This window comes from Canis lupus, chromosome 2 (genome assembly GCF_003254725.2).
Source record: "Canis lupus dingo isolate Sandy chromosome 2, ASM325472v2, whole genome shotgun sequence".
Classification (NCBI taxonomy): Eukaryota; Metazoa; Chordata; class Mammalia; order Carnivora; family Canidae; genus Canis; species Canis lupus.
The window spans coordinates 41,836,515-41,861,963 of NC_064244.1; the positions used below are offsets into that span (position 1 = coordinate 41,836,515).

The 25,449-nt window shown below is 34.0% G+C and overlaps 1 protein-coding gene across 1 annotated transcript in view; it reads right to left on the reverse strand.

The window, feature by feature from the left end:
* The window catches only part of IL6ST (interleukin 6 cytokine family signal transducer), a 34,021-nt gene that overhangs the window by 7,890 nt on the left and 682 nt on the right, over positions 1-25,449 (reverse strand). Inside the window, 13 exon segments of the mRNA XM_035713538.2 lie at positions 972-1,068; positions 4,337-4,477; positions 4,793-4,939; positions 5,372-5,473; positions 7,187-7,369; positions 8,046-8,256; positions 9,048-9,130; positions 11,051-11,210; positions 13,121-13,275; positions 13,861-14,027; positions 19,753-19,825; positions 19,828-19,872; positions 20,745-21,050. Coding sequence (XP_035569431.2) covers positions 972-1,068; positions 4,337-4,477; positions 4,793-4,939; positions 5,372-5,473; positions 7,187-7,369; positions 8,046-8,256; positions 9,048-9,130; positions 11,051-11,210; positions 13,121-13,275; positions 13,861-14,027; positions 19,753-19,825; positions 19,828-19,872; positions 20,745-21,050 — 1,870 coding nt within the window.

Genomic DNA, 25,449 nt, shown 5'->3' on the forward strand with positions numbered 1-25,449 from the left:
TTTTGGCAAAGATATCTAGGCAATACAAGTATTTTCAGCACGTAAGGCTGGAGCAACTAACTAGTTATCTATGACAAAAAAAGAACTTTGACCCTGATCTCATGAAATTCTGATTAGATCACAGATATATGGCTAAAATGATTATAGTTCTAGAGGAGAACAAAGAACGTATTCGTGACACTGACTTAGGAAAAGATTTCCTACACAGGACATAAAACAAGAATCACAAAAAAATTGATAAAATGGACTTCATGACAATTAAAAACCTTGTTTTTCTAAAGTCACAGTGAAGAAAATGAGAAAAGCCACAAGACCAGACTTTCCAAAATACATTTGACAATAATTTTGTACTCAGAATACATAAAGAAGTCCTAAGTTCAATATTAAGGCAAATAACCCAATGTAAAAATGGCATTAACACCAATAAGAAACTAGCTAAAATTAAAAACCCTGACTGTACCAAGTGTTGATAATATGAAACTGTAACTCACAGAGCTGGTGAGACTACAAGATGGTATATCTGCTTTGAAAAATAGTTTGACAGTTTCTTATAAAGTTAAATAGGCACTTACTATATGACCCAGCAATCCCACTACTAGCTTTTTCACAAGATAAATTATAAGATATGTCCACACAAAGCTCTGTAGGTGAATGTTCATGGCAACACTATTCACAATAGCCCCAATTCAAAGAAACAACCCGAATTTCCATACCAGATATATGAACAAACTTTGATAAATCTATAGATTACTATTCAATAAATAGAAAAATAGGAGTATATGCAACAATGAGTCTCAGAAACACTATATAAAAATAAGACTACATATTATTTGACTCTCTATGAAATCCTAGAAAAGGCAAATCTACAGTCACAGAAAGCAGATCAGTGATTATATGGGGCTAGGGGTTGAGGGAGAGAACAGAGCATAAACCCAGGAAAAAACACCAAAAATAAAAATAGGGGTACTTACAGGTCTCGCTTATTAAAGCAGAACAATACTCCCAAAAGGGTAGTCAACAGGAATGCTAAGCAAACAGGTACAACTATGGCTTCAATTTCTCCTTGAGCTAAAAAACAGAGATAAGAAGGAAAAAAAAAAAAAAAAGAAAATAATTGTCAGCACATGTACTAACACAAATAATGAAACTTCCCAGCCAGAGAGGACTGTTGAAAAGACAAAATACCATCCTGTTTTTATAGCCCTTTCAAACTTAGAGGCTATTTTCTCCCCTTCTTTCCTTGGTAAATGATATCCTAGCCCCTTATACCTTACACAGTAACCTGGCCACAGGGTAAGATAAACTGTATGTTGGTTAGGGGAATAAAATGACTAGTTTATCTTACTGGACAATCTACCAATAAGTTAAAGCTTCCAAACCTATTTATTACATTTATGATTTCCCCTCAGCAGAGCCTTAACAAAACCTTATCTTTGAGGTCTGTTTGAGTTCTGTGGAGAAGTGGAAAAGTTGCACTGTGATTCTCTATAAGAAATAAAGGTTCAAGCAAAATTTTTAGTAGTTATTTACTATTTTGAAATAGATGTCATTGGGGCACCTGGGTGGCTCAGTTGGTTAAGCGTCTAACTCTTGATTTTGGCTGAGGTCATGATCTCAGGGTGGTGGAACTGAGTCCTGCATCAGGCTCTGCACTCAGCAAGGGGTCTGCAGGAGATTCTCTCCCTCTTTCTGCTCCTCCCTCTCCCCCACCACATGCTCGCTCATGTGTGCTCTCTCTCTCTCAAATAAGTAAGTAAATCTTAAAAAAAAAAAAAAAAAAAAGATGGCATATCTGATAAACGGCTAAGGATTTATAAGAATCTTTTTTTTCTTTAATTTAAGACATTACTTATTTGAGAGACAGAAGAGAGCACAGGAGGTGAGGAGGAGCAGGAGAGAGAGAAACAGGCTTCTTGCTTAGTGGGGAGCGCTAGACAGGGCTCGATCCCAGGGCTCCAGGATCATGACCCAAGCCAAAGGCAGATGCTTAACCAACTGAGCCACCCAGGTGCCCCAGAATTTTTAAGAATCTTAAGCACCAGGAGTGGAAGCACCTAAAAACCAGTAAGCATAAGATTTCTAAATAGCAGATGATCCCTAATCTGCATTTAAAAGAGGGCTGACTTAATCAAATGAATCACTAATTGGATAGTTTATATTGTGGAGATATTTTTTAATGATTTATCTTCTGGTTGTCTCAGGTTAACTCCTCCAGTCTCCTTCTAATTAGTATTTTATTGGAAAAATTTATAAAATATTGGAGTCACATACTATTCATTTACTCTAATCTTTGCACCACACATATCCCTTTGTAGGGAACTTGATTTTCTATGAAGCCTAACACAAATCAGTAAATCAGATCAACAGACTATAGACCGGCATATACTAACTCTTGTACACTCAGGTTTCATATATATACCAAATTGAATTCAGGCAGAACCTTTCTTTACTGCTGCTCAATTTACTATGTTCTTATGTCTTGGACCTTTGCTCATTCTGTCCTAAGATGCCCTTCTCCTCCTATTTGTCCACATCCTAATCTTGAGGCTCAAGTACTCTCTCCTTTCTTTGAAGATGAAACTCCTCCCCTTTAAATTCCTACTCTATCTACTGCCTACACAGCCCAAATGCTTTTCCATTTAATTATTTTACTTATGCTGTATTTCTTCAAATAAGCTGTAAGGTCCTTTGGGAGCATGTTATATGACGTCATAATAGATCCATAAAACAATAAACAGATCAGAGAAAACAGCAGATGATGAAGTAATCCTAACACATATGCTCTAATTTTTAGAAAAAAATGTATGCATAGAAAATACTAGAAGAATATACAAATATGTTAAGAGATTATTCTAGATGAGGGATTAGAAGTGATTTTTCTTTTCTGTATTTTATGGTATAGTTTAGAGGACAATATAGGATGCAGTCTACTCCCATTAATGAATGTTACTTTCATAATTTGGATAATATTTTAAAAGTTTATTTTTTTTCTAAAGATCAATTTCAAATATTACTTGTTACATATATATTTTGTTAATATGTCACCACAAATCTTATTCAGAAATTATATTAATTACTGGCTATCCCAGCAAAGCTCAGGATCTTTTATCATCTATTTTATGTAATTATTCATTCATTTTCTCTTTCAGCAACCATTCAATCAACAAGGGATATGGAGTTTCTATTTATCAATTGCTGTGCTGGTACTTGGGGGTGGGGGTTACAATTATAATAAAATAAGGTAATTTCTGTAATGATTAAAAATGTAGTAGGACTAAAGAATGCAGCTTCAGTCTGCCTTAGGGATGCTACAGGAACAGGCAAAACAAGAGAAGGTGAGTAGGAAAAGACAAAAAGATGGAGAAAATCATGAGAAGCTTAGGGTCAAGGAAAGAGACTATGAAAGGGCATGCAAAAGCAGTAATTAGAAGACATGATCAACAGGACTTTATACTTGGCTTATGTAAGCACAAAGAAAGGAAGAAATTTACTATATCCTTATCTAAATTTCTGGCTTTGGCAAAGACTTGAATGTGGCAGGGAAAAGAGAAATGTATTCGGGAAGGAGAGAAAGGATGGCTGAAGTCATGGACAGGGAGTGTGAACAGGTAGATAATAAAATAGGATTGAGAACAGAGTTCTGGAAAATACAAACCATTTTTAAAAAGAGCGAAAAGGAGGCCAAGAAGGAAGTAGAGAGGGAGAAGACTCAGGAGAAGGAGAATAAATTTGCTATTACAAAAAGAAGTTAGAAGAACCAAGGGAAGAGGCAGTTTCAAGGATGGAGAAGCCAAGAGTCAAATGCTGAGAAGTACAGAAAAAAGAAGACTAAAAACATGCTCTGGAGATCATAACTAGGAGGTCTTCCCTGAGTGACATTAGGGAGATTTCAGTGGAGTGGTGGGTTGGAGTCCTGTTTTTAGCAAGTTAAAGACTGAGTGGAGGAATGGAAGTGGAGCCTGCAAGGGTGGACTCATCTTTCCAGCAGCCTGCCTATAAAAAGAAGCAATAAGAGAAGGAGGAAAGAGACCACAGTTGACTTTAGCCAGTGAATATATGAACCACTTAGAAAGAAACACAAATTCTTTTGGCATTTATAGAGTATAGATGAAATCAGTCAGAAGCAGTTCATGAAATAACAGAGGTGAGTTTTGACAGTTTAAAGAAACAACCAAAATCAGATAAACAGTACAAAGACCATTATTTATGGACAGTGCATTTCTATGAATCCAAAGACGCACTTTTAACAAAATTTTAGCTTATTAACTAAGCTGGTTTTTAGTCTGATTAAATTTTAAAAAGAAAAAAGAAAAGAACAAACATCATTATTTCTTACCAAACTTTGGTGTAGTAAAAGTGAATTCTGGGCCATCCTTTCCACCTTCATCTGTGTATGCTGCCATTCGTACCATGTACAAAGTGTCACTGGTCAAAGAGGACAGTGTATATTCTGTGTGGGAAGAATCCACATTCACAGCTAGAAGAAATCAAGAAGTGTGCTTTATTACTACTCAATGTTTCTGTTTGATTTGGCTTTTATTTGACATTGCAAAAGTATTAAAAAGGAATAAAAATATATTTTTCAGAAAACTTTTGTATCTGACAATATTTTACAATCACAACACAGTATGTCTTCAATATAACCATGAAAGCCACCACAAGGCATGTTCTCAGGTGTCTCTTTTCTGAGGATAATATACCCTACTAAGATGTATAACATAAGGTGAGACTTAATATCTAAAAGCTTAAGAAAAACCCCCCAGTAATTCTTAATAACTGATAGTTTCATTACCAGTTTCATTTCCAATGATTGTTCTATAAAATATAGTATAATTTCGGATAAATCCATTCTGAACATCAACAGGAAGTTGGTCCCACTCTAAGACAGCTTCATTTTTCCCCACTTTTTTTGTCCGAACAGTAGGTCCTTTGGAAGGTGCTAGAACAGAATAAAAGTATTTGATAACTGAAAATCATTACGATTCAGTCTATCACTAAAATTTGCCAAAATTTCATTATGATATTTGAACATTATGAGACACCCCCTTATTTTAAAAAGATAAAATGTCTTTGTTAACAGAAATTTCAACACATTTCATTTTTTTTAAAGATTTTATATATTCCTGAGATATATATATATATATATATATATATATATATATATAGAGAGAGAGAGAGAGAGAGAGAGAGAGAGAAAGAGATAGGCAGAGACACAGGCAGAGGGAGAAGCAGACTCCATGCAGGGAGCCTGATGTAGGATTCAAACCCGGGTTTCCAGGATCACGCCCTGGGCCGAAGAAGGCAGGCGCCAAACCGCTGAGCCACCCAGGGATCCCTCAACACGATTCAAAGAAAATGAGTTTGGACTTACGAGCTTGCTTAAGGTAAGCTTTTATGGACTCAGTGCTTCCTGGCCCATCAGCATACACTGGAGTAACTGTTATCAAATAACATTTGCTCTCTGCTAGGTTTCCTAAAGAAAGAATAGGAGAGTAAGCATTTTTTCCCCCCATAAGAAAAGAGTCTAATTCCATTATTTATTTTTACATTATAATTTCATGGTTATTGAACTTTCTTTTCTAACTGCAGTTTTTAAAGTAAGCATTGCTTTTTGTGTAATGGATTCAAGCTTAATAGAGTAAAGCTGTTTATGAAAGTAAAAGCTTACTTTTATTGCCAATATGATGTATATAAAAAATATACTGTCAGTAAAAGTAATTATATTTATATCCAGAACTTCTAAAATACTGATTTCGAATTATCCTTGGCCTTATAGCTTGACAGTGTTTGTATATATTAACTAATTATCTGAGAACTGCCTAAAGACTCACTGGTAAGAGCTAGGAAAATGGTCCTGGTTTGTCAGGCAACTGGGAAAAAAAGAATTCATGTAATTTCCCCCAGAAAGTAAAAAAAGTTTCAGAATAAAAAGTTATCTTGAATATCTCTTTATAATCTCTTCAAATTAACAAAGTATCTATTCCTTTAATATACAATAGTAAAATCTTTTTTAATCTTTCTTTTTATATAGAATTTTATCTGTCCATAACAGAAAATAAGGTATTTGTTATACTGAAGCTTATACATTCAACAAGAACTTTTATTTCCTTAAGTATTATTCATAAAGTTATATATGCTCTTTTGCTTTCTTAAACAGAGTAATTTTACTTTTTCTTGACTCAATATTATCAGGAAGATAATGATTAAGTGTTATATTCTGTGATGTTGTAAGAGCTATTGAGCTTTGGGGCTCCCTGTGCAACCTGAAGGTCTCTGGAGATTATGCCATGCTTTCTTAAAAACATTTCTATTGTCCAGTTACTATCAACATGTATCTTCTCTCTAGCTCCACCTGGTTTTTAATTTGATAAGGCTGATAAACAATAAAATTTATTAAAATTGTTTAATAAATAAGAGGTTAATGAGGGCCAAATAGCCTATTTTATAAATAAAACTCACAAACTTTATGGCAGATATGTTCTTGTTTTACAACTTTTCTCTAATTAATCCTGTTATTCATTGCTGAATTCTAATGTTTATCCTTCTTCACTAAAAAAACCCCAAAAAACCAAAAACCCAGATTCAAGCAGAATGTTTTCTCTTTAAAGTTGTTTTATCACTTTAAAATTATGTAGTAAGTTGTACCTTAAAACAAAGAGCAATCCACCATTTTGGAGCTCTACAACATCATTACTTTCTGTCCTCCATTACAACTTACAGTTAAAAGACATAAGAAAATCTGAGTTCTAGTTCTGGTTCCCCTATTCAACATTTTTAAGAGGTTAACAAGTCATTCAGATGCTACAAGAAATTATTTTCTCACTGCAGGAGGAGGGAGTTAAATCAGGTACAGAAAACATGCAACTAAGTACCATCAGAGGTCAGATTAGATTTCTCTTCCTTTACCATTAAGTGTTTCTTTGATGATCAAAATACTTAGTTATAAAAAGAAGATACTACTAACCCCATTTTGTTGATAAACAGACCCTACAATTGAGAGAGGTTAAATGTGACAATGTGAGAGTCACACATCTAGAAAACTAGATGTAACCAGTAACTGCCATAAATTGACAATCTTTTCAATGGACCACAACATCTATAAAGCATGAAAAAATATGTAAAAGAAAAATCTATCTGAAGAGTTACACAAAGGATATCAATTTAAATTTCTTCTAGCCGGGTATACCTCTTAAATAGGTGCGGTGTACAGTACCATCTTCTTGTTGCCAGTCTTGGATACAAGGTGCTTTATCTGATAATACACACCACTCAAGTATGTATTTGTTTACAGATTCATTTGGAGCAGTCCATTCTACCCAAAGCATATTATCTTTGGGAAATGCTTTAAGATCCGTTACAGGGCGAGTAGCTTTAAAACAAAGTTTGAATACTGATATGATAAATGAACATTTAAAAATTTAAATTTTGATATTTTACATTTGCTTGACCATGTAACCTTGCTATCAAATTTTGTAGCCTATAGTATTACTATGTATTTTCATGAATAAAAGCACTTTATTATAATTTACACATATAATTTATTTTGAAACGAAAGTTTTCTCAAAATTCTTCAAATCTTTTCTATAGGTAAATGGCAATTTTTCTTCTTTAAAGCAATAAACAATATATCTCAGTGATATTCGTCTATGGCTCCCAGAGCCTTAAAGTAATATTTAAAAAACCAGATAAGAAATCAGAAAATTACTTCAAAGTTTAAGTGAGGTGCATAATAATGGAACAAACTATGTGGCTGTTGACTTAGAATCATTATGTATTATGTCTTAGAATATCTTATATATATATATATTTTTAAAGATTTTATTTATTTATTCATAAGAGACACAGAGAGAGACAGAGACACAGGGAGAGGGAGAAGCAGGCTCCAGGCAGGGAGCCAGATGTGGGACTCGATCCCAGGTCTCCAGGATCATGCCCTGGGCCGAAGGCGATGCTAAACTGCTGAGCCACCCGGGGTTGCCCCGTCTTATATATGATCAACTGCCATTTTCCACCCATAAGTCCGACTCCATCTCACAGACACAAACCTTGAAAGTCATAGGCAGGGATAGTTAAAACAGCTGCATTTGATTTGCCAACCAGATTTCTTGCTGTCAGAGTCGCTATATAACGATCATTTGTGATGTTTACTGTCCATTTTGTGTCATTAACTGTGTAATTCTGCAAACGTGATTTCCATCTTGTGAGAGTCACTTCATAATCCAAAATTTTTCCATTAGCTTCAAAAGGAGGCAATGTCTATAATAAGATAGTTTATTTTTTAAAATATGTTTAACAACTCTTTAATAAAGCTAATCATTTTTCTCGATGTTCACAAATTTTGTTATGTCAAACCTCTAAATGTTTAACTGAAAGGTACTGGCAACCTTATTTACAACTCACTATCCTAAGTAAAACTATTACATAGTAAATGAGTAAACCTATGACTTTGACTAGGCAGGAAAGTAGCACCATTTTGTTAGCTTTTAGTTCTATATAGGTTTCTGCACTGTGACTATCTGGCCCTAAATTATTTTATGTTTGAGTATTTTTTTTTCTTTTCTTTTCTTTTTTCTTTCTTTCTTTCTTTCTTTCTTTCTTTCTTTCTTTCTTTCTTTCTTTCTCTTTTTCTTTGTATGATACACTTGCATTTATGGAGTTGACAATAATTCTTTATTTCCTATTACTGGCATAATTTTATATTTCCTATTACTTGCATACATATTATATTTCCTATTACTGGCATACATTTTGATTACTCAAAACCTCTAATAATTATTTTCTATGAAACTGAGGAAAGTTCAATGATAGACAAGATCCTTCTTATAAAACTTCCATAGAATTGTCCTAAATTATCTATGAGATATAACCTGCAGCTTATGCTCTTTTATGTAGTAGTACACATGAAGCTTTGTGTTTGTATGTTATCAAATGTTTTCCTGATATTAAGATGAATAAAAATTGAAGTTAAAAAACTATACTCATAATGCCATATAAAATGTATTTATGTAAGTGAAAAAGAATATAAACATGCAATTTTTGTTTTTTACCTTCCATATGAGTTGTACAGATCTATAGCCATGAGTATGAGATGGCTCTATCTTATACCAGAAACTTGGTGCCTTGGATGGTCCTAAAGAAATGATATAAACTTTTTAAAATAAAAGTTTTTAACATTAAAATATAATCCCGGAGATTATTCTCATTTTGTTCTTAATATTCTTGCTCTTCAGTCACATGGTATCTCTCTTTGTTTAAACTAGCATTTTTCCGCACCCTAGCATGCTATGTATGCCTGGGTCTTCCTTTAGTCAGAATGACAGATAGCTTGATAATTTAATTATGCTGGAATGCTTTTCTAATCTTAAAATTGTAAAGCTACAAATATATCCTAAGGTATAACCAAAGATGCATCACCATTTCTTACTGCTAAAAATCAAGTTGAAAAATTATATTTAGATATATACTTAAAACTCCTGAATTCATATATGTAAGAATACAAAACAAAATAAATGGGGTAAATGTGGGCCAAGTTTATTACCTTATGTTGGGATGATTGTTTATAGGATATAATAAAGATGAATTCACAGCATTTTCTGATAATCACCAACCAATGTGAAAAATGAAAGTCCACTTTATAAAACCAAGTATCAAATGCTAGTAATTAGGTTTTAAAAATTCCTATGGAATCAAGTGATTTTTCAAAATTTTTATAAATGCAATTATAAGATATGGCACTCAACAGAATAAAAAAGGATCTGAACAAAATCTAAGCAGTGATATGCTGATTATAAAAAGGTAATTATGGAGGACAAAATAGAGAAAAAAGGCAAGGCAGATGAGGGAGGCTGGGGCCAAGGCTGCCAGTACAGGTGGGTCAAACAGATATACATACATGAGTATACAAAATAAAGACCAAGAAACTCTAAGAAATGTTACAGGCCAGAAAGACTTCCTAACATAAGAAGAACCTAGAGGCATCATTCATTAAGTTGAAGAAATGCTTACTTAATTTAATGGTTCATCATTTTCCAAGTATCTCTTTGATAAAGATTATGTAGTACCATCTCTCCAGAAAATACATATAGGCACTAACCATAACATTTTGTCTACACTTTAAAGTAGTTCTGGAACCCACCCCTCACACTCCCCAGACTGACCCACTAACTTTCAACGCCCCAATGATTCCAGTAAGAATTCCTGGCCAAGACAAAGAAATCCGGTTGAGAACTCCCAAATCAGCAATAGCAGAATTGCTTTCTTTCATGTCATTTACGAGAATAAAAGAAAATTCTTTGTGAAGAAGGGCACTTTACTTTTCTACCTTTCACATGTTGACTTCACTATCTAGTGGAGCTGGAAATGAAAGAATAGAGGTGGTTATAGGAGGATTTACAGACATAGCTGTTGCCATTGACACATGAAAGGTGAGACTATTAAAGAAAAATGTTCAAAAAGGAAAATCTTTATGCCACAGGACTATTTCTTGACTGCTACAAAAGAACTCAGTGATGTTAACTGCTCTGGGCAGGGAATCTTACCTTAGACCCTATACCCTTTAGGATTCTGTACTATATGCCCTATATGATCATGGAGGGAAAAAAGGAAAATGAAAATAAACCAACCAAAACTCCAGGGTCCTTTTCAAGGGGTTTAAGTGCTGGTAGAAAAAAACATAATAGTATAAACATATTTATGATAGTGAGGGACTATGGTACATTTTGTTAGTATGATTTTAATGACTCAGGATATGATTCTCTATATAGGGACATCTCTGAACCACTGTCCTTTAATAAAATGTTCTATACTTAACTGTTAGGTCAACAGTTTTCTCATGGTCATTCCATGATAATTTTCTTTATTAAAAATCAAATAGATTTATACTATCAATGTACATTTTATATCTTGATGCCCTTAAAATAAAACTGTAACATGTAAATTTGAATAAAATAATCACAAAAATAAAGCAATGAGGTCTTAATTATTAAAGCCAGGCACAATGCATAGCCGCAATTCCAAAACCTTTATTTCTTCATATATCTTAATTACTTACTATCTTCATATGTGATACCACTTGCTTCTTCACTCCAGTCACTCCAGAATCCTTTACCATCTTCCTTCATACAACGAATCCTAAACACATATTCTGTAAAAGGTTTAAGGTCCTGGACAGTGAATGAATATCGGGTGGATGCTGTATCTTCAGGAGGAATCTGAAATCAAAGCACATCAGCCAACAAAAAATCCAGTGGTATTTATTGTAAGGGTCCTAAATTCCCTAAGATTTTAGAAAGTGATTTAATGAAATGAGAATAAACTCAAGCTCTAGAAAGAAATAAGTGCAAGTCCAAAAGCAGTCTAAATTAGTGAAGTTAATAGATTTAGGAAGTATGGAAGTATCTATTATTAATCATTTATTTTTATTTCTTTCTTCCATGGGGCCTCTACCACTTAGCAGGAAAAAGATGGTATGTTCCAATTAGAATTTAATTCAAGAAGAGTTTACTAAAGGAAGTATGGGCAGAATGGAGGGAAACCTTAGACAGTGGTAAGGACTTTGGGGCTTGTAGCTATTATCACCCATAGGCCCAAATGAGGCGAGGTACCCGAAACTGGAAGAGGGTCAGTTGGGATTAACTTGAGAGGAGCAGTGGCCTTAGGTTGAAAGACATGGGCAGCTCCAGGAAGGAAGCAGGGAAAATAAATATGCTGATCTCACTTTTCTTCCCTCCTCTTTCATCAGACCCTCTGGCTCTCATTAACCATATTCATGAGGAAACCAGAGAGAATGTGAATCCACAGATGAAATTCATACGGATCAGCATTCCAAGACAGAGTAAAGTAGGGAAGAACAGAGTACAGCTCTGGATAGGCAAAAGGAAGATATCCAGCTCAATCAAGAAAAGCAAAAGGTATCATTGTATATAAACTTGGTTTTCAGGAAAAGAGAATATATAGATAACTGATTGTACTACTCTGAGATTTCAATATTGAATACAAAATAGGTATATCAACTTTTTTGTATCAAAGAATTAAGATTCTATGATATTAAAAAATATTTTGAAGTTCAGGTATGTATACTCTCTGTAAAACAAGAGGCATTGAGCCATTTTCATTTGTTGCTTTTTCTAATTTTATTTTGAGTAGCCTTTTAGATAAGTGGAATGGAGAGCAGAAGTATTAAGGTCATGGGCTCAAATCCCTTATGAGCTCATTATTGCAACCAGAGAAAGCAAAAGCATACTGTTAGTTACAAATGAAGCTATAACAAAGAATATCGTTGGGGAGCACAAAGCTATGGTGATCATCTTTTAAATAGTTCCAAGCACTTCTTTTGATGACAGCATCATCTTTGGTTCACTGTTCCTTTTCAGTCCTATAAGTTCCCAACAACTCCTTCCTTTACTAAGAGCTTGACAAATTTTCTAAAAATGGCTAGATAGTAAATACTTTAGGCTATGGGTCAGATGGTCTCTGCTCTAACTACTCAACTTGTGCACTGTAGCACAAAATAGCCAAAGACAATATTAAAAAAAAAGAGTGTGGCTGTGTTCCAATAACATTTTATTTATAAAAACAAAGCAGGCTGAAATTGGCTTGCAGATATAGTTTGCCAACCTCTGCTCTACTTGAGTTATATAATCTCTTCATATATTCCCCCACTTAATATGCTTATTTTTTATGTTCCTTTAACCTTCCATCAAAAGTATTATTTCTGGGGTACCTGGGTGGCTGAGTCAAAGGGTCTGCCTCTGGCTCAGGTGAGGACCTCGGAGTCCTGGGATCAAGCACCACCTTGGGTTCCCTGCTCAGTGGGGAGTCTGCTTCTCCCTCTGCCCCTCCCCCCCAGCCCATATGTTTTCTCTCTCAAATAAATATATAAAACCTTAAAAAAAAATACTATTCCTTATCACCTTGTATCGCTTCCATACTTCACTTAAAAGCTACTGTACTCAGTAAAACTCTATTTTTTATCTGAAAGTCCTCCTGTTTGCCCTTATGAAATATAGAACAAGAGGAGATGTCAAGCAAAATATTTCATATAACCACAATCTTAGGACACTGAGACTTTTAGGTTAGAGGGATGCAAGACTATTTGCATAAACAGTAACTTGCAATTTACCTGGCTCCAAGTTGAGGCATCTCTGGTCCTATACTGAATGTTATATTTCAGTCCTATAAAACCCTGAATACTTGAGTTGATCCATGTCAATTTTAAGATACTGGACAGTTCCTCTGAGTTGCTTACTGACAAATTATGTGGTGGACTGGGCTTCACTAAAGAAAAAAAATAAATCTGAATGTTTATCGTGGTTTATTTTTACAACTTCTTACATAAAATCAAACATACTCCTTATATTTTCTTTATTTCACAATATTCATTCTTACCAAATGAACTAATTTTTTTGAAAACAATGCAATGTCATACTAATATAATGAAGAGCAAAGGTTTCTAAAGAAATCTTACTTTTCTTTGTCAATTTATTATATGCTCGTTAATCTTTTTAGGTTCAGTTATCAAAAGTATTTATGATATATGTATAGAAAAAGACAATAAAAATCAAACATGTATACTATGATTACTATGTTATAAAATGTTTGAAAATTGCATAAATACTAACAGGTAACATTCAAAGTGAAAACTACTATAAGTACAGTTAGATTATTGAGATTTTTCCAGATTATTTTTAATGTTGTTGATAAAATGAATTTTTAGAAGTCACTAAGATAGTAAGTGCTTGTTTCTATATTAATTAAAATCTAAAAACCACTTTATTTATTTATTTATTGGATAAAAACCACTTTAATTAATAAGCCACTCTATATATCCTAATAAGTTCTAAAATTCAGGTTTATAACTACCTTTATCTACAGGATCAAAATTTATATGATCTGACGTAACCTTCCCAAGGGCATTCTCTGCTTCTACCCAGACTTCAATGTTGACAAAATACACAGGAGAATAATCAACAGTGCATGAGGTGGGTGTGTCACGTTTTGTTTTACAATCAGCAAACTTCTCTGTTGCCCTAAATACAAAAATGGAAGAATCAGTCATTAAAAATAGATTCTAAAAAATTAGAGTGAAAAAGGTTACTTGATGAGACCCAGATTATTACAACTTGAAATAAAATTTCTTAAAAATATGCTTTCCTTTAAAACTGAGTTTGATCTATATTTTAAAACACATTATTTTTGAATTTTTACTCCAAGAACACTATTACATTTAGAATACTGTGCTCTATCCCCAATGATACTTCTCTAAAAATCATCTATTTCCTGTAATCTTACTACTATTTCTTTCCATTCCAGAAAACTACCTGCAATGCCTTTCTTTAAGTACAATATGTTTTTTCTAAACACAATATGCTAGGGGGACAGGGATAAAAATTTCTGTCAACCCCAGAAAAATCCCATTAGCCTCTTTGCAGTCAAACCAAGGCAAAAGCTTCCTGATTTCTATCACCAAAAAAGTTTCAAGTGATACTACTATTTACTCATTCATATTTAAATTATGCATCAGTTAAAAAAAATACACATAGTCTTTAAATAAAAGAGCAAGTCAAAACCACAAAACAGGAAACTTTTATGAATCACTATGATGTACACACACCTGAAACAAATAAAATATTGTATATCAATTATATCTTAATTTAAAAATTCCTAAAAATCAAAAGTAAAATGAACAAATGAACTCTTCCATTGAGTTGGTACTATAACACATAGGAAACTATTTTAAGTATATTTAAAACAGTAATTTAACTATATCCTTAGTGGAATAAAAACAATCTTAAAATTCTTTTTAGTATTCATATTGTTGGTGCTGTTACTGGCATTACTATTCTGCAGCTGTTATGTTTACTATGAGATAAAGCAAATGAATTATATTGGTGCTGTTGGAGAGGTTTTCAGCATAGAAAAAAAGAGATGTAGATGTTAGATGGATGAAATTAAGTAAAAACAGTCCAGATTTTAAACTAGAAACATCAGTATTAGTACATGACATATTTTACCTTAAAAACATTTTCTAGGTTTTTCTGCTGAAAAAGCTCAGAAAGAACAACCCAGTAGCAGTAAGCTCCCCTTGCACCCAGACAATAGATAGTCTCTAAATAGTATTTCATATTAAATGGAATCATGGCTACTTGGGAAATGGTTGATTTTAGGTCTGGGGCAAGACATATATACGAAGATGAAACTGGAAAATCATGTCATATCAGAAATGAAGGAAGCTGTCAAGACTAATGACTGAAGTCAAAAGGAAAAGCCAATCTGAGTAAGTTCCTACAAACCAAAGATGGGACAATATAAGTATCAATAAAAATAATGGTAATGGACTGAAACACCTCAAATATATCTTAATAGGAATTCAAAATGAAGGGAATAACCATCATCTACCTGTGGAGGATGCTAACTCATTATAAAACTGGTTAGAAAGGGAAAACATTAATACCATTTTGCTTCTCTATATGAATGTACCTCAGGATAACCAACAGGTAATAAAAGAAAGTTTTAAGTATATCAGGTTTTAAAAAAAAGAAAAAAAAATAAAAAAAATAAAAAAAAATAAAAAAAAGAATACCACTATTTTGTACCTCATATACAAATAATGATCACTGATGATCTCAAACCTTTAAGTGAAAAACTAATGGGAAGCAATATAGTTAAATCCCCAAAACGTTTTGCTGAGTCATAACCTTGCACAGAAGAGTATATACTGTGTGATTACATTACAGGACATTCAAAACAAGCAAAAATCTACAGTGAAGAAAATCATTTCAGTAGTTGTCTTGTGGGATGACGTGAGATGGGGGTGGATTCGACTGGGAAGGAACAGGAAGGAACTTTCTGGGGGTATGAATAATGTTTTATACCTTGGTAAGGGTCTGAGTTACATAACTGTACTAGTCAAAAGTTACTGACTGATACACATAAGGTATGTAAGTATATTTTAAGATACACATAAATTTTACCAAAAACCAAAAATGTACATGTAAATATCTAGTTAATTACATCTAATTAGTGATGTAAACACCAAAGTGTTTAAGGATGAATTATACTAATGCCTGCAAATCACTTTAAAATACAGTTAAAAAAAAAAAAAAAAAGATGGATAGGTGGGGAGAAGGATGCATAGATAAACATATATATGATACAGCAAATATAGTAAAATGTTGTATGACATATGTGATGGATCTGTGTAAACATTCACTAAAAAGTTCTTCCAGCTTTTATATTTGATAAAAATTGTGCCAAGAACTGTTTGTTTATGATCAATTTGTACTAGGGTATGCAGAATGTGTCACTCATGTCAAAGCCAAGTCCAGGGACACTTGAGTGGCTCAGTGGTTGAGCATCTGTCTTTGGCTCAGGGTGTGATCCCATGGTCCTCAGATCTAGTCCTGCATTGGGTGTCCCACACTGGGCTCCCTGCAAGGAGCCTACTTCTCCTCTGCCTATGAATCTGCCCCTCTCTCTGTGTCTCTCATGAATAAATAAATAAAATCTTAAAAAAAAAAAAGCCAAGTCCAATAAACAGAAACTGTCCTTGCAAAAAAAAAAGAGAAATTTTATAACAAATGGATCAAGCTGACAACTGAAACCAGTGCTCAATCTTAGTACCAGAAAAACAAAAAATATCAACCAAAAGATTTGTTAGAAATAGGAATAAATCGGCAGCCCAGGTGGCTCAGCAGTTTAGCACCGCCTTCAGCCAGGGGTCTGATCCTGGAAACCCAGGATCGAGTCCCACATCGGGCTCCCTGCGTGGAGCCTGCTTCTCCCTCTGCCTGTGTCTCTGCCTCTCTCTCTCTCTGTCTCATGAATAAATAAATAAAATCTTAAAAAAAAATAGGAATAAATTTAACTAGGGAGGTAAAAGATCTCTACTCTGAAAACTAAGACACTGATGAAAGAAATCATCAAAGATGCAATAAATGCAAAGGTGCCCTGTGTTAATGAATTCAAAGAATTGATATTGTTAAAGTGTTACTACCACCAAAAGCCATGTATAGATTCAATGCAGTCCTTACCAAGATTCCAATTTTTTACAAAAATAGAGAAAAACACTCTGAAAACTTATGTGGAAACGCAAAAGACTGAATAGTCAAAAAAAATCCTGATAAAAATAAATGCCAGAGATATCACACTACCTGATTTCAAGCTATACTACACAGTTAAAGTCATCAAAACAGTATGGTACTATCATAAAAACAAATGGACCAACGGAACAGGACTGAGAGAAATAAATCCAAGCATACTTCAACTAATTAAGCCAATTAATATTTGACAAGGGAGCCAAGAGGAATACTTGTGGAAAAGAGCCTCTTTTCAATAACTAGTGCTGGGATAATTGGATATTCACATATAAAAGAATGAAATATACCCCTATCTCATACCATTCACAAAAACGAACTCAAAATGGATTAAAGACTTAAATGTATGATCTCAAACCATGAAACTCCTAGAAGAAAACACAGGAATAAAGCTCTGTGACATGGGTCTTTGTACTGATTTTTTGAATACAGCACTCAAAGCACAAGCAAAAATAAAAATAGACAAGTAGAACTACATGAAACTAAAAATCCACATAGAAACCATCAACAAAGAGAAAAGGCAACCTATAGAATAGGAAAAAATATTTGGAAGCCCTAGACCTAATAAGGGGTTAATATTCATAATATATTAAGAGCTCATGCAACTAACAGCAAAAAAACAAATAATTCAAATAAATAATTGGCAAAAGACTTGAACAGACATTTCTCCAAAGATCTACGAAAGGGCAATAGGTACATGAAAAGACACTCAACATCACCTGTCATGGGAAGAATATTAATTAAAACCATAATGATGTATCACCTCAAGCCTATTAGACTGGTCATCATGAAAAAGATAACAAATGTTGGTCTGCATGTGGAGCATAACGGTTCCCTTATGCTCTGTTGGTGAAACTGTAAAGTGCTATAGCCAGTATGAAAAACAGTATGGAAGATCCTAAAAAAATTAAAAATACAGTGGCCATGATCCAGGAATTCCACTTCTGGGGAATACATTCAAATGAATCAAAACTGCTAACTCAAAAAGGTATCAGCACCACCACCACCACCTCCCCCACCGCAAGCCCCATTCATAGCAACATTACTTCCAACAGCCAAGACATGAAAACAACCTGAAGCGTCCATCAATAGATAAATGGATAAAAAAGTGGTAACAATGTACTATTTATTCAGCCATTAAAAAATGAGGAAATCCTACATTTGCATTAACAGAGATATACTTTGAAGACATTATGCTAAGTGAAAGAAGAGAAAGCTACTGTACAATACATAGGAAAGATGTTAAGGGAATAAATCCTATGAGTTATAACAAGGAAAAAGTTTTCCCTTCTTTTTTTTTTTATTATGTCTATACGAAAAGATGGATGTTAGATTAAACCTACTGTGGTAATCTCTTCACAATTTAGGTAAATCAAACCACCATTCTCTATGCCTTAAACTTATACAGTAATGTATATCAAGGATTTCACAATAAAACTAGAAAAGATTAAAATGACTGACAAAAATAGTAGACATACATTGTCTAATTGCTTATTATTACTCCACTTTAAATTGTGATAAAATATGGTGTGCGCCTAAAAAAAAAAAAAAAAAAAAGGCAGCAAAAGGGGAGAAAAAAGAATCAAACACTATGTCGTGTTCCTGATTAGAAGTATACACCACCCCTATGAATTATTTTTGGGGAAAAAAAGAATCCCAAATCTGATCAAGTGTCTAGATCTAATAGCAATTTCTAGGAAAAAAAAAAAAAAGAGGAGTATGTTAAACAATGTATAACTGTTACTTGAACAACTGAATTGTAAAGAAAAAGAAAGAGAAATGCATGGAGATTACTTAGATTTACATTATCAATTTGCAACGCATGGAGATTATTTAGACTGTGATTTGGTAACTTGTAAAAATATATACATATATTCATGATACAGCATAAGGAATAGAGTCAATAATATTTTTTTTTAATTTTTTTTTTTTATTTATTTATGATAGTCACACACAGAGAGAGAGAGAGAGGCAGAGACACAGGCAGAGGGAGAAGCAGGCTCCATGCACCGGGAGCCCGACGTGGGATTCGATCCCGTGTCTCCAGGATCGCGCCCTGGGCCAAAGGCAGGCGCCAAACCGCTGCGCCACCCAGGGATCCCGAGTCAATAATATTTTAATAGTGTTATATGATGGCAGAAGCTATGTTGTGGTATTGCCTAAGACATAGAAAAGTTGAATCATTACATTGTACAGCTGAAACTATTATAACATTGTCAACTACAGCCAAAGAAAAAAATTTAAAAATATGTATATACATCTATTCATGAAACATCTGAGGAAAGAGGAGTACTAAATGAAATGCAACAATTAAAGTATCTTCAATTATATTTTGGTATAATGGTATATAGTTATGTGTTTTAAAAAAGTATCCCTATCTTTTAGAGATATAAACTAAAATATTTATGGATGAGATGATATTTTTTAAGATAATTTGGGGTGGGGTATATAAGACTGGTCATGAGCGGATTGTTACTGAAGCTGGATGATGAACCCATGGGAATTTATTATACTTTCTATTTTTATATGTTTCAGATGTTCTAAAATAAAAGCTTAAACAAAAATATGCATTTAATATTTCCACTTGAAGAAAAAGAAACTCCAGCACAAATTACTAACTTTATAAGTTTAACACACACAAAAATAAAAAACAACTTGCCATTCAGATTTTAAAGTGAAGTTTGTTTCCAGGTATGTTTCCCTTCCAGGATCCCACTGACACATCATTTTCTTCCTTCATTCACAATGCAACTCAAATTTGTAGGTTTTTCTGGTGGCACTAAAAGGGAAAAATGAGCAATTTTCAAAAAGCTTTATATCCACAAATAATATGCAATTTATATACTACCCAAGACATTTGTAACCTAAATTAGATGAAAAAACCAAACATGAGCAAAACGTATGGACACAAAGAAAGATTAGTGATTAAAAACTTAATCTTTTCTATTTTTAGGTTAATACACATTTTCTATAACTATCACTAACTAGCATGTTTCAAATTAATTTTCTACATAAAATCAGCTTTCATTTATAAGTAAGAATATTTACTGATTCTCAATGAAGTGTATTTTAAAAAGTAATATACTGCATGTTAGTAAGAGGCAATTAAATGGAAATATATGATTCACTTATACTTCGCTTCCTATTGTTTTCTGAAACTCTGCTGGAGGAAAAGCAAATACCAAATTATGGTTTTGGGGATCCAAAAATTTGACAGTCCACTCTTGGATCATATTATTTATTCTGACACAGAAGGACTTTGTCCAGTATTTATTCACTTTCTTCAGATAGTTGCTTTAAATGTGAATCTTCTCAGCAATTGAAGGATACTAAAAGTTACTATGAATACACTCAGAAGTTTCAATTTAACACTGCTTTTTTGCAGGTCTCATGTAAAAACATTTTTCTAGAAAACTGACAGATACTTGGCTTTCAGGAAAGATACAAATCTTATGTTACTCTTCAGGCTTTCTGTATATTAGTGATGCAAATGGAGTCCTACTTCAAAACGTATTTTTTTTAAAACAAGTATGTACAAAAGCCAATGAATCAACAAATAAATGCATTACCTAAAGACCAACCAGACATTACAAACGCAATTCAGTAGTCATAACAAAGTTTGAAATGAGACAAAAACAAAATAAAACTTACAGCCTGAAATTATTCTGATTCCATAAACATTCTGATCAATCTGTCCAAACGTACGAATGTTGCAAGTGAGCTGAATATTTAATAAAGATATATCTGTAAATGTGACACTAGATGCTGTTTTGTTTATGATGGTATATTGTTCTTTGGGAATAGTAACATGGTTTGTTTTCCAGAAAATATAATTAGCATTCACATGAAAATAATCCATACATTTTTCTTTTAGCACACAAACTGCAGTGAAATTAGAACCAAGTTGTACAATTGGAGATTCAGGTTTGATATAGCCACATGGATCCAGAAGTTCACCTGAAAAGGAACAAGAGAAAATATAAAAATGGACTGAATTATTCTGGTATAAAATGATACTTCATATCAATGCAGTCCCTTAATCTTCACTAAACTACCTCTGAAAGACAGGGAAAAAGAAATACACAGTGAAAAAATAATACGGCCAGAATTCAGTGCCTTGATTTGTAAAGAAATATACAAATTATAAGGCTGATGAAAAAAAATCTATCCTAGCTTTAGCCCTCTTTATAATATCTAACTTTACTTTAAGGAAACACAGACTGTCTACAGCATGATTCATACTTACTCCACCACCAATCCTGTTCCTGTCCCAGGGTCTAAATTAAACCCACCCCCAGCAAACAGGCAGTGGTAGGCTCTGTTCCTCTCTGGTCCTGAATGCTGTTGGATGTGGATGGCGCCAGGGAAGATATTATACATTGTTCATTTATCAAAATTCAGACAACAAAGGAAACAGCAAGGGAGCAACAAAAAAAACATAAGAGAACAAGATGGTCAAATATATTAGTTTTAACAATAAATGAATGGGGTAAAATCCCATATTAAAAATCAAAAAATCAGCCTGTATAAAAAATAAGTATACCACAACTATATGCTTTAACTATCACCTAACTCCATGCTGATGATAACTATATTCCTATCTCCAGCTCTAACTTCCTACTGCTTTCAATAACCTGTGAGACACATCTATCTGAGATAAACCCTAAGTACTTTAAGATGAACACATCTAAAGGGTGCCTAGGTGGCCCAGCTGGTTGAACATCAGGCTGGTTTTGACTCAGGCTTTCATCTCCTGGGTGGTCGGATTGAGCTCCACATCAGGCTCTGTGCTCAGTGGGAAGTCTGTTTGAGATTCCCCCTTTGCCCCTCCCCCCACTCACCCATCCACTCTCAAATATTAAAAAAAAAAAAAAAAAGGATAAATACATTTAAAACTACAAGCATCACAGTCCCTTTCAAACTTATTCTTATTTCGCTACCTCTGCTAACAGCACTATTTATATCCAGTCATCTAGGCCAGATATCTTGCAGTCACCTTCTACATCTCTTCCAACTTCCAACTTAACAATATCACTTGAAATCTTGTTGGTTCTATATTCTTAATATGTCTATCAACTTCTTTACCCCCAACCATATTTTGCTTACTGAAGTTCAAGCCATTATATTGCAGTCTGACCTCCTTCCAGTTTACCCTATATACTGCTATCAGAATTACTGTTCAAAATGATCATGCCATTTCCCTATTTTAAATTATTTAATGGCTACCTACTACCATCAAGATAAAATCCTAAGTACTTGGCATGATTCTAGCCTCACTGCCCAGAAGTGTAAGGCAGCTTTCCCTAGCGAACCCTATTTGCCAATGGGTTCTTCGGTGATTACCCATTCTAACTGAGGTTCGGTTTTTTCACTTGGAAAATGAAGTTAATAAAAGCTATCTTAAAGAGTTTTGAGATTAAAAATTACTTATGTAAAGCATCTATAACAATGCCTGGTATTCAGCAGTCTACCAATAATAAATGGTAGCCTATCATCATTATTATTACTCTCCAGAGACAATCAAGTCACACTGATTGGGTCTGGAAGGTTCTCTCAAAATCAGCAGGAAGAATTAAAAACAGTTTTTTAGGTCAAAACTATACTCTCAAATGGAATCCCAGAACCTCTCATAAAACCTATAATGCCCAGAGTAGGAATGTGTATTTCTCTATTTCAAAACTTATGGGCTGTTTATATGACCTTACTATTATTTACATATGTCTACACTAAATCCCAGTGTACATATTACTCTACACAGCCAAATGTATGCAACTTCATCTTATGGTAAACTAATAAGTTACCCTGTAATACTGAGCCGGTCCTTACAACTCCCTAGACCTCACTTTATTCCTTGGTAAAATCACTCTTATGATTTAGAGAAAGTAATAAGGAACAGTAAATATGAAATATAGTTTAAAATACTAAAGAACATAAGATGTAACTACAGACTTAGTCATTTTTAATCACACAGAATAAGAGAAATACTAGAAATGAGCAAATGTTCCAAAGTGAAACACAGGCTCATTAATCATCCTATGCCAAATTTATCTAATTTTTACAGGGCTATCAGGCTATTTGAGATTAAATTATAAAAAGAGCATTTTAATTTTATTGATTGATTGATTGATTTTATTTATTCATGAGACACACACACACACACACACACACACAGAGAGAGAGAGGCAAAGACATAGGCAGAGGAAGAAGCAGGCTCCACGCAGGGAGCCTGATGTGGGACTCAATCCTAGAACTCCAGGATTTCACCCTGAGCCAAAGGCAGACGCTTAACCGCTAAGCCCACCCAGGCGTCCTGAGAGCATTTTAATTTTAAAAAAGCATTTGATAAAGTTAGTTGGGGTAATTATTCAGACAAGATGAAGAAATATAGGTTAGTATATACCATAACAGATAACAGCTGAACATTACAAAACTGCTGATATCTGGCTGTCCTTGGTCTACAAAAATAGAAATTTCATGGGTTTCGGATGCCTGGGTGGCTAAGGGGTTGAGTGCCTGCCAATGGCTCAGGGCGTGATCCTGAAGCCCCAAGATTGAGTCCTGCATCTGGCTTCCTATGGGGAGCCTGCTTCTCCCTCCACCTATGTCTCTGCCTCTCTCTGTGTCTCTCATGAATGAATGAATGAATGAATGAATGAATGAATGAATAAATCCTTAAAAAAAAGAAATTTCATAGGTTCAAACTAAGAGATTCTTAATTGGTTGATAACTCATATATAAAAAATACTACCAAAAAAAGTCAGAGAGGTCTTAAGTAGAATATGCTGAAGTCCTTGCAGTAGACTATATTTTCCAGACATGGTCATACCTATGTATTTACTCCATACCACATGCTCTTCTTACAATGTGACCGATACCCCCAATACAAAGAAATAGGGTCAATATTCCCCTTCTGCCCTCAGATCTGTGTGGGTGCTTATGTCTGCCTCAGCCAATGAAATGTGCTATGTGACTAGCCAGACTATGAAAAGAACACAACTTTCGACTACCGTTCTTTTTCTCTTGGGACATCTGTCCTTGGAACCTACCCACGTTACAGGGAAGCCAAGGCCACAAGGGGAGACCACATGTAGTGTTCTGGCCAACAAGCCTAGCAAAGCCCTCAGCCTACAGCCAGCATTAATACTAGACATGTAAATGAATGTGCCTTCAGATAATTCTAGTCACCAATCTCTGAATATTCCAGCTGAGGCCTCGGACATCACAAAGCAAAGATGAAACAGTCCAGTTGTGCCCAACTTTATTTCTGACACACACAAACCCTGAGAAATAATTACTATCATTTTAAGCCATGAAGTTTTTGAGTAATTTGTGAGGCAGCAATAATGTAGTCCTGCTATTCTGAACATGTTTTTAATAATTTGGCAGAAAACAGACACATATACACACACACACATCAAATTAGCAAAGGACAAGACTATGAAGAATTGCCAACACTTTGGATGGTAATACTAGAATTAAAATTATTTTAAAAGATTAGACCAACAGGCCAAAACTAATATAATGAAACTTGCTAGAGAGGATAATATCTCTTACTCAAGCTGAGATTAAATAAACATACAGTAAGGGAGAAATGGCTTAAAAGTAATCCATGTGAAAACCTAAGAATTTTCACTGACCAGTAGCTTACCATGAAACTATGGTCTATCTTAGCTAGCAAAAACTATGCTGATTAAATAAAAATGATGTTCAGATCAAAGTAAATAATAAAATCACTATATTCAGACCATGTCCAGTTCTGGTATATTAAATTCATTTTTTTCTTAAGTGCATTTTATTCAAACCTCAATAATAATCAGATAATTACTATCCTTTTTATAATGTTTACTGTGGGCCAGGCACTGTCCAGATGTCTTCAGTATAGTAACTCATATAATTTTCACAATATCCATAGGAGTCAGGAACCATTATTATCTCCATCTTATAGATCAGGAAACTGACACAAATCAAGCAACTGGCCTAGTCCTACAGCTGGTAAGTGTGAGAGGTGTGATGGTCTATTTCAAATGGGCTATGGGCAACCAAGAGAAGAATCAGGAAGGGTAATCAGCATATATAGGGTTAGAAGTCAAGTCCTATAAAGAATAATTAGGACACTGGGTAAGTTTAGTTTGGGCAGGAGATGCCTCAGAGACACATGAAAGCAGTCCTTCAATATTTTTCAAGAGCTGAACAGTGGGAAGAGAAAGTGGGACTACTCTAGAATTAAGGATAATGGGAAAAAATTACAAGAAGGAAAATTTGGGCTCAAGAATGAGGAAAAAATTTCTAAATAACAAAACTTTTCAAAATAAGTTTTATGTCACTTGAAGTGTTCAAAAAGAAGCTGCGTTCCCGG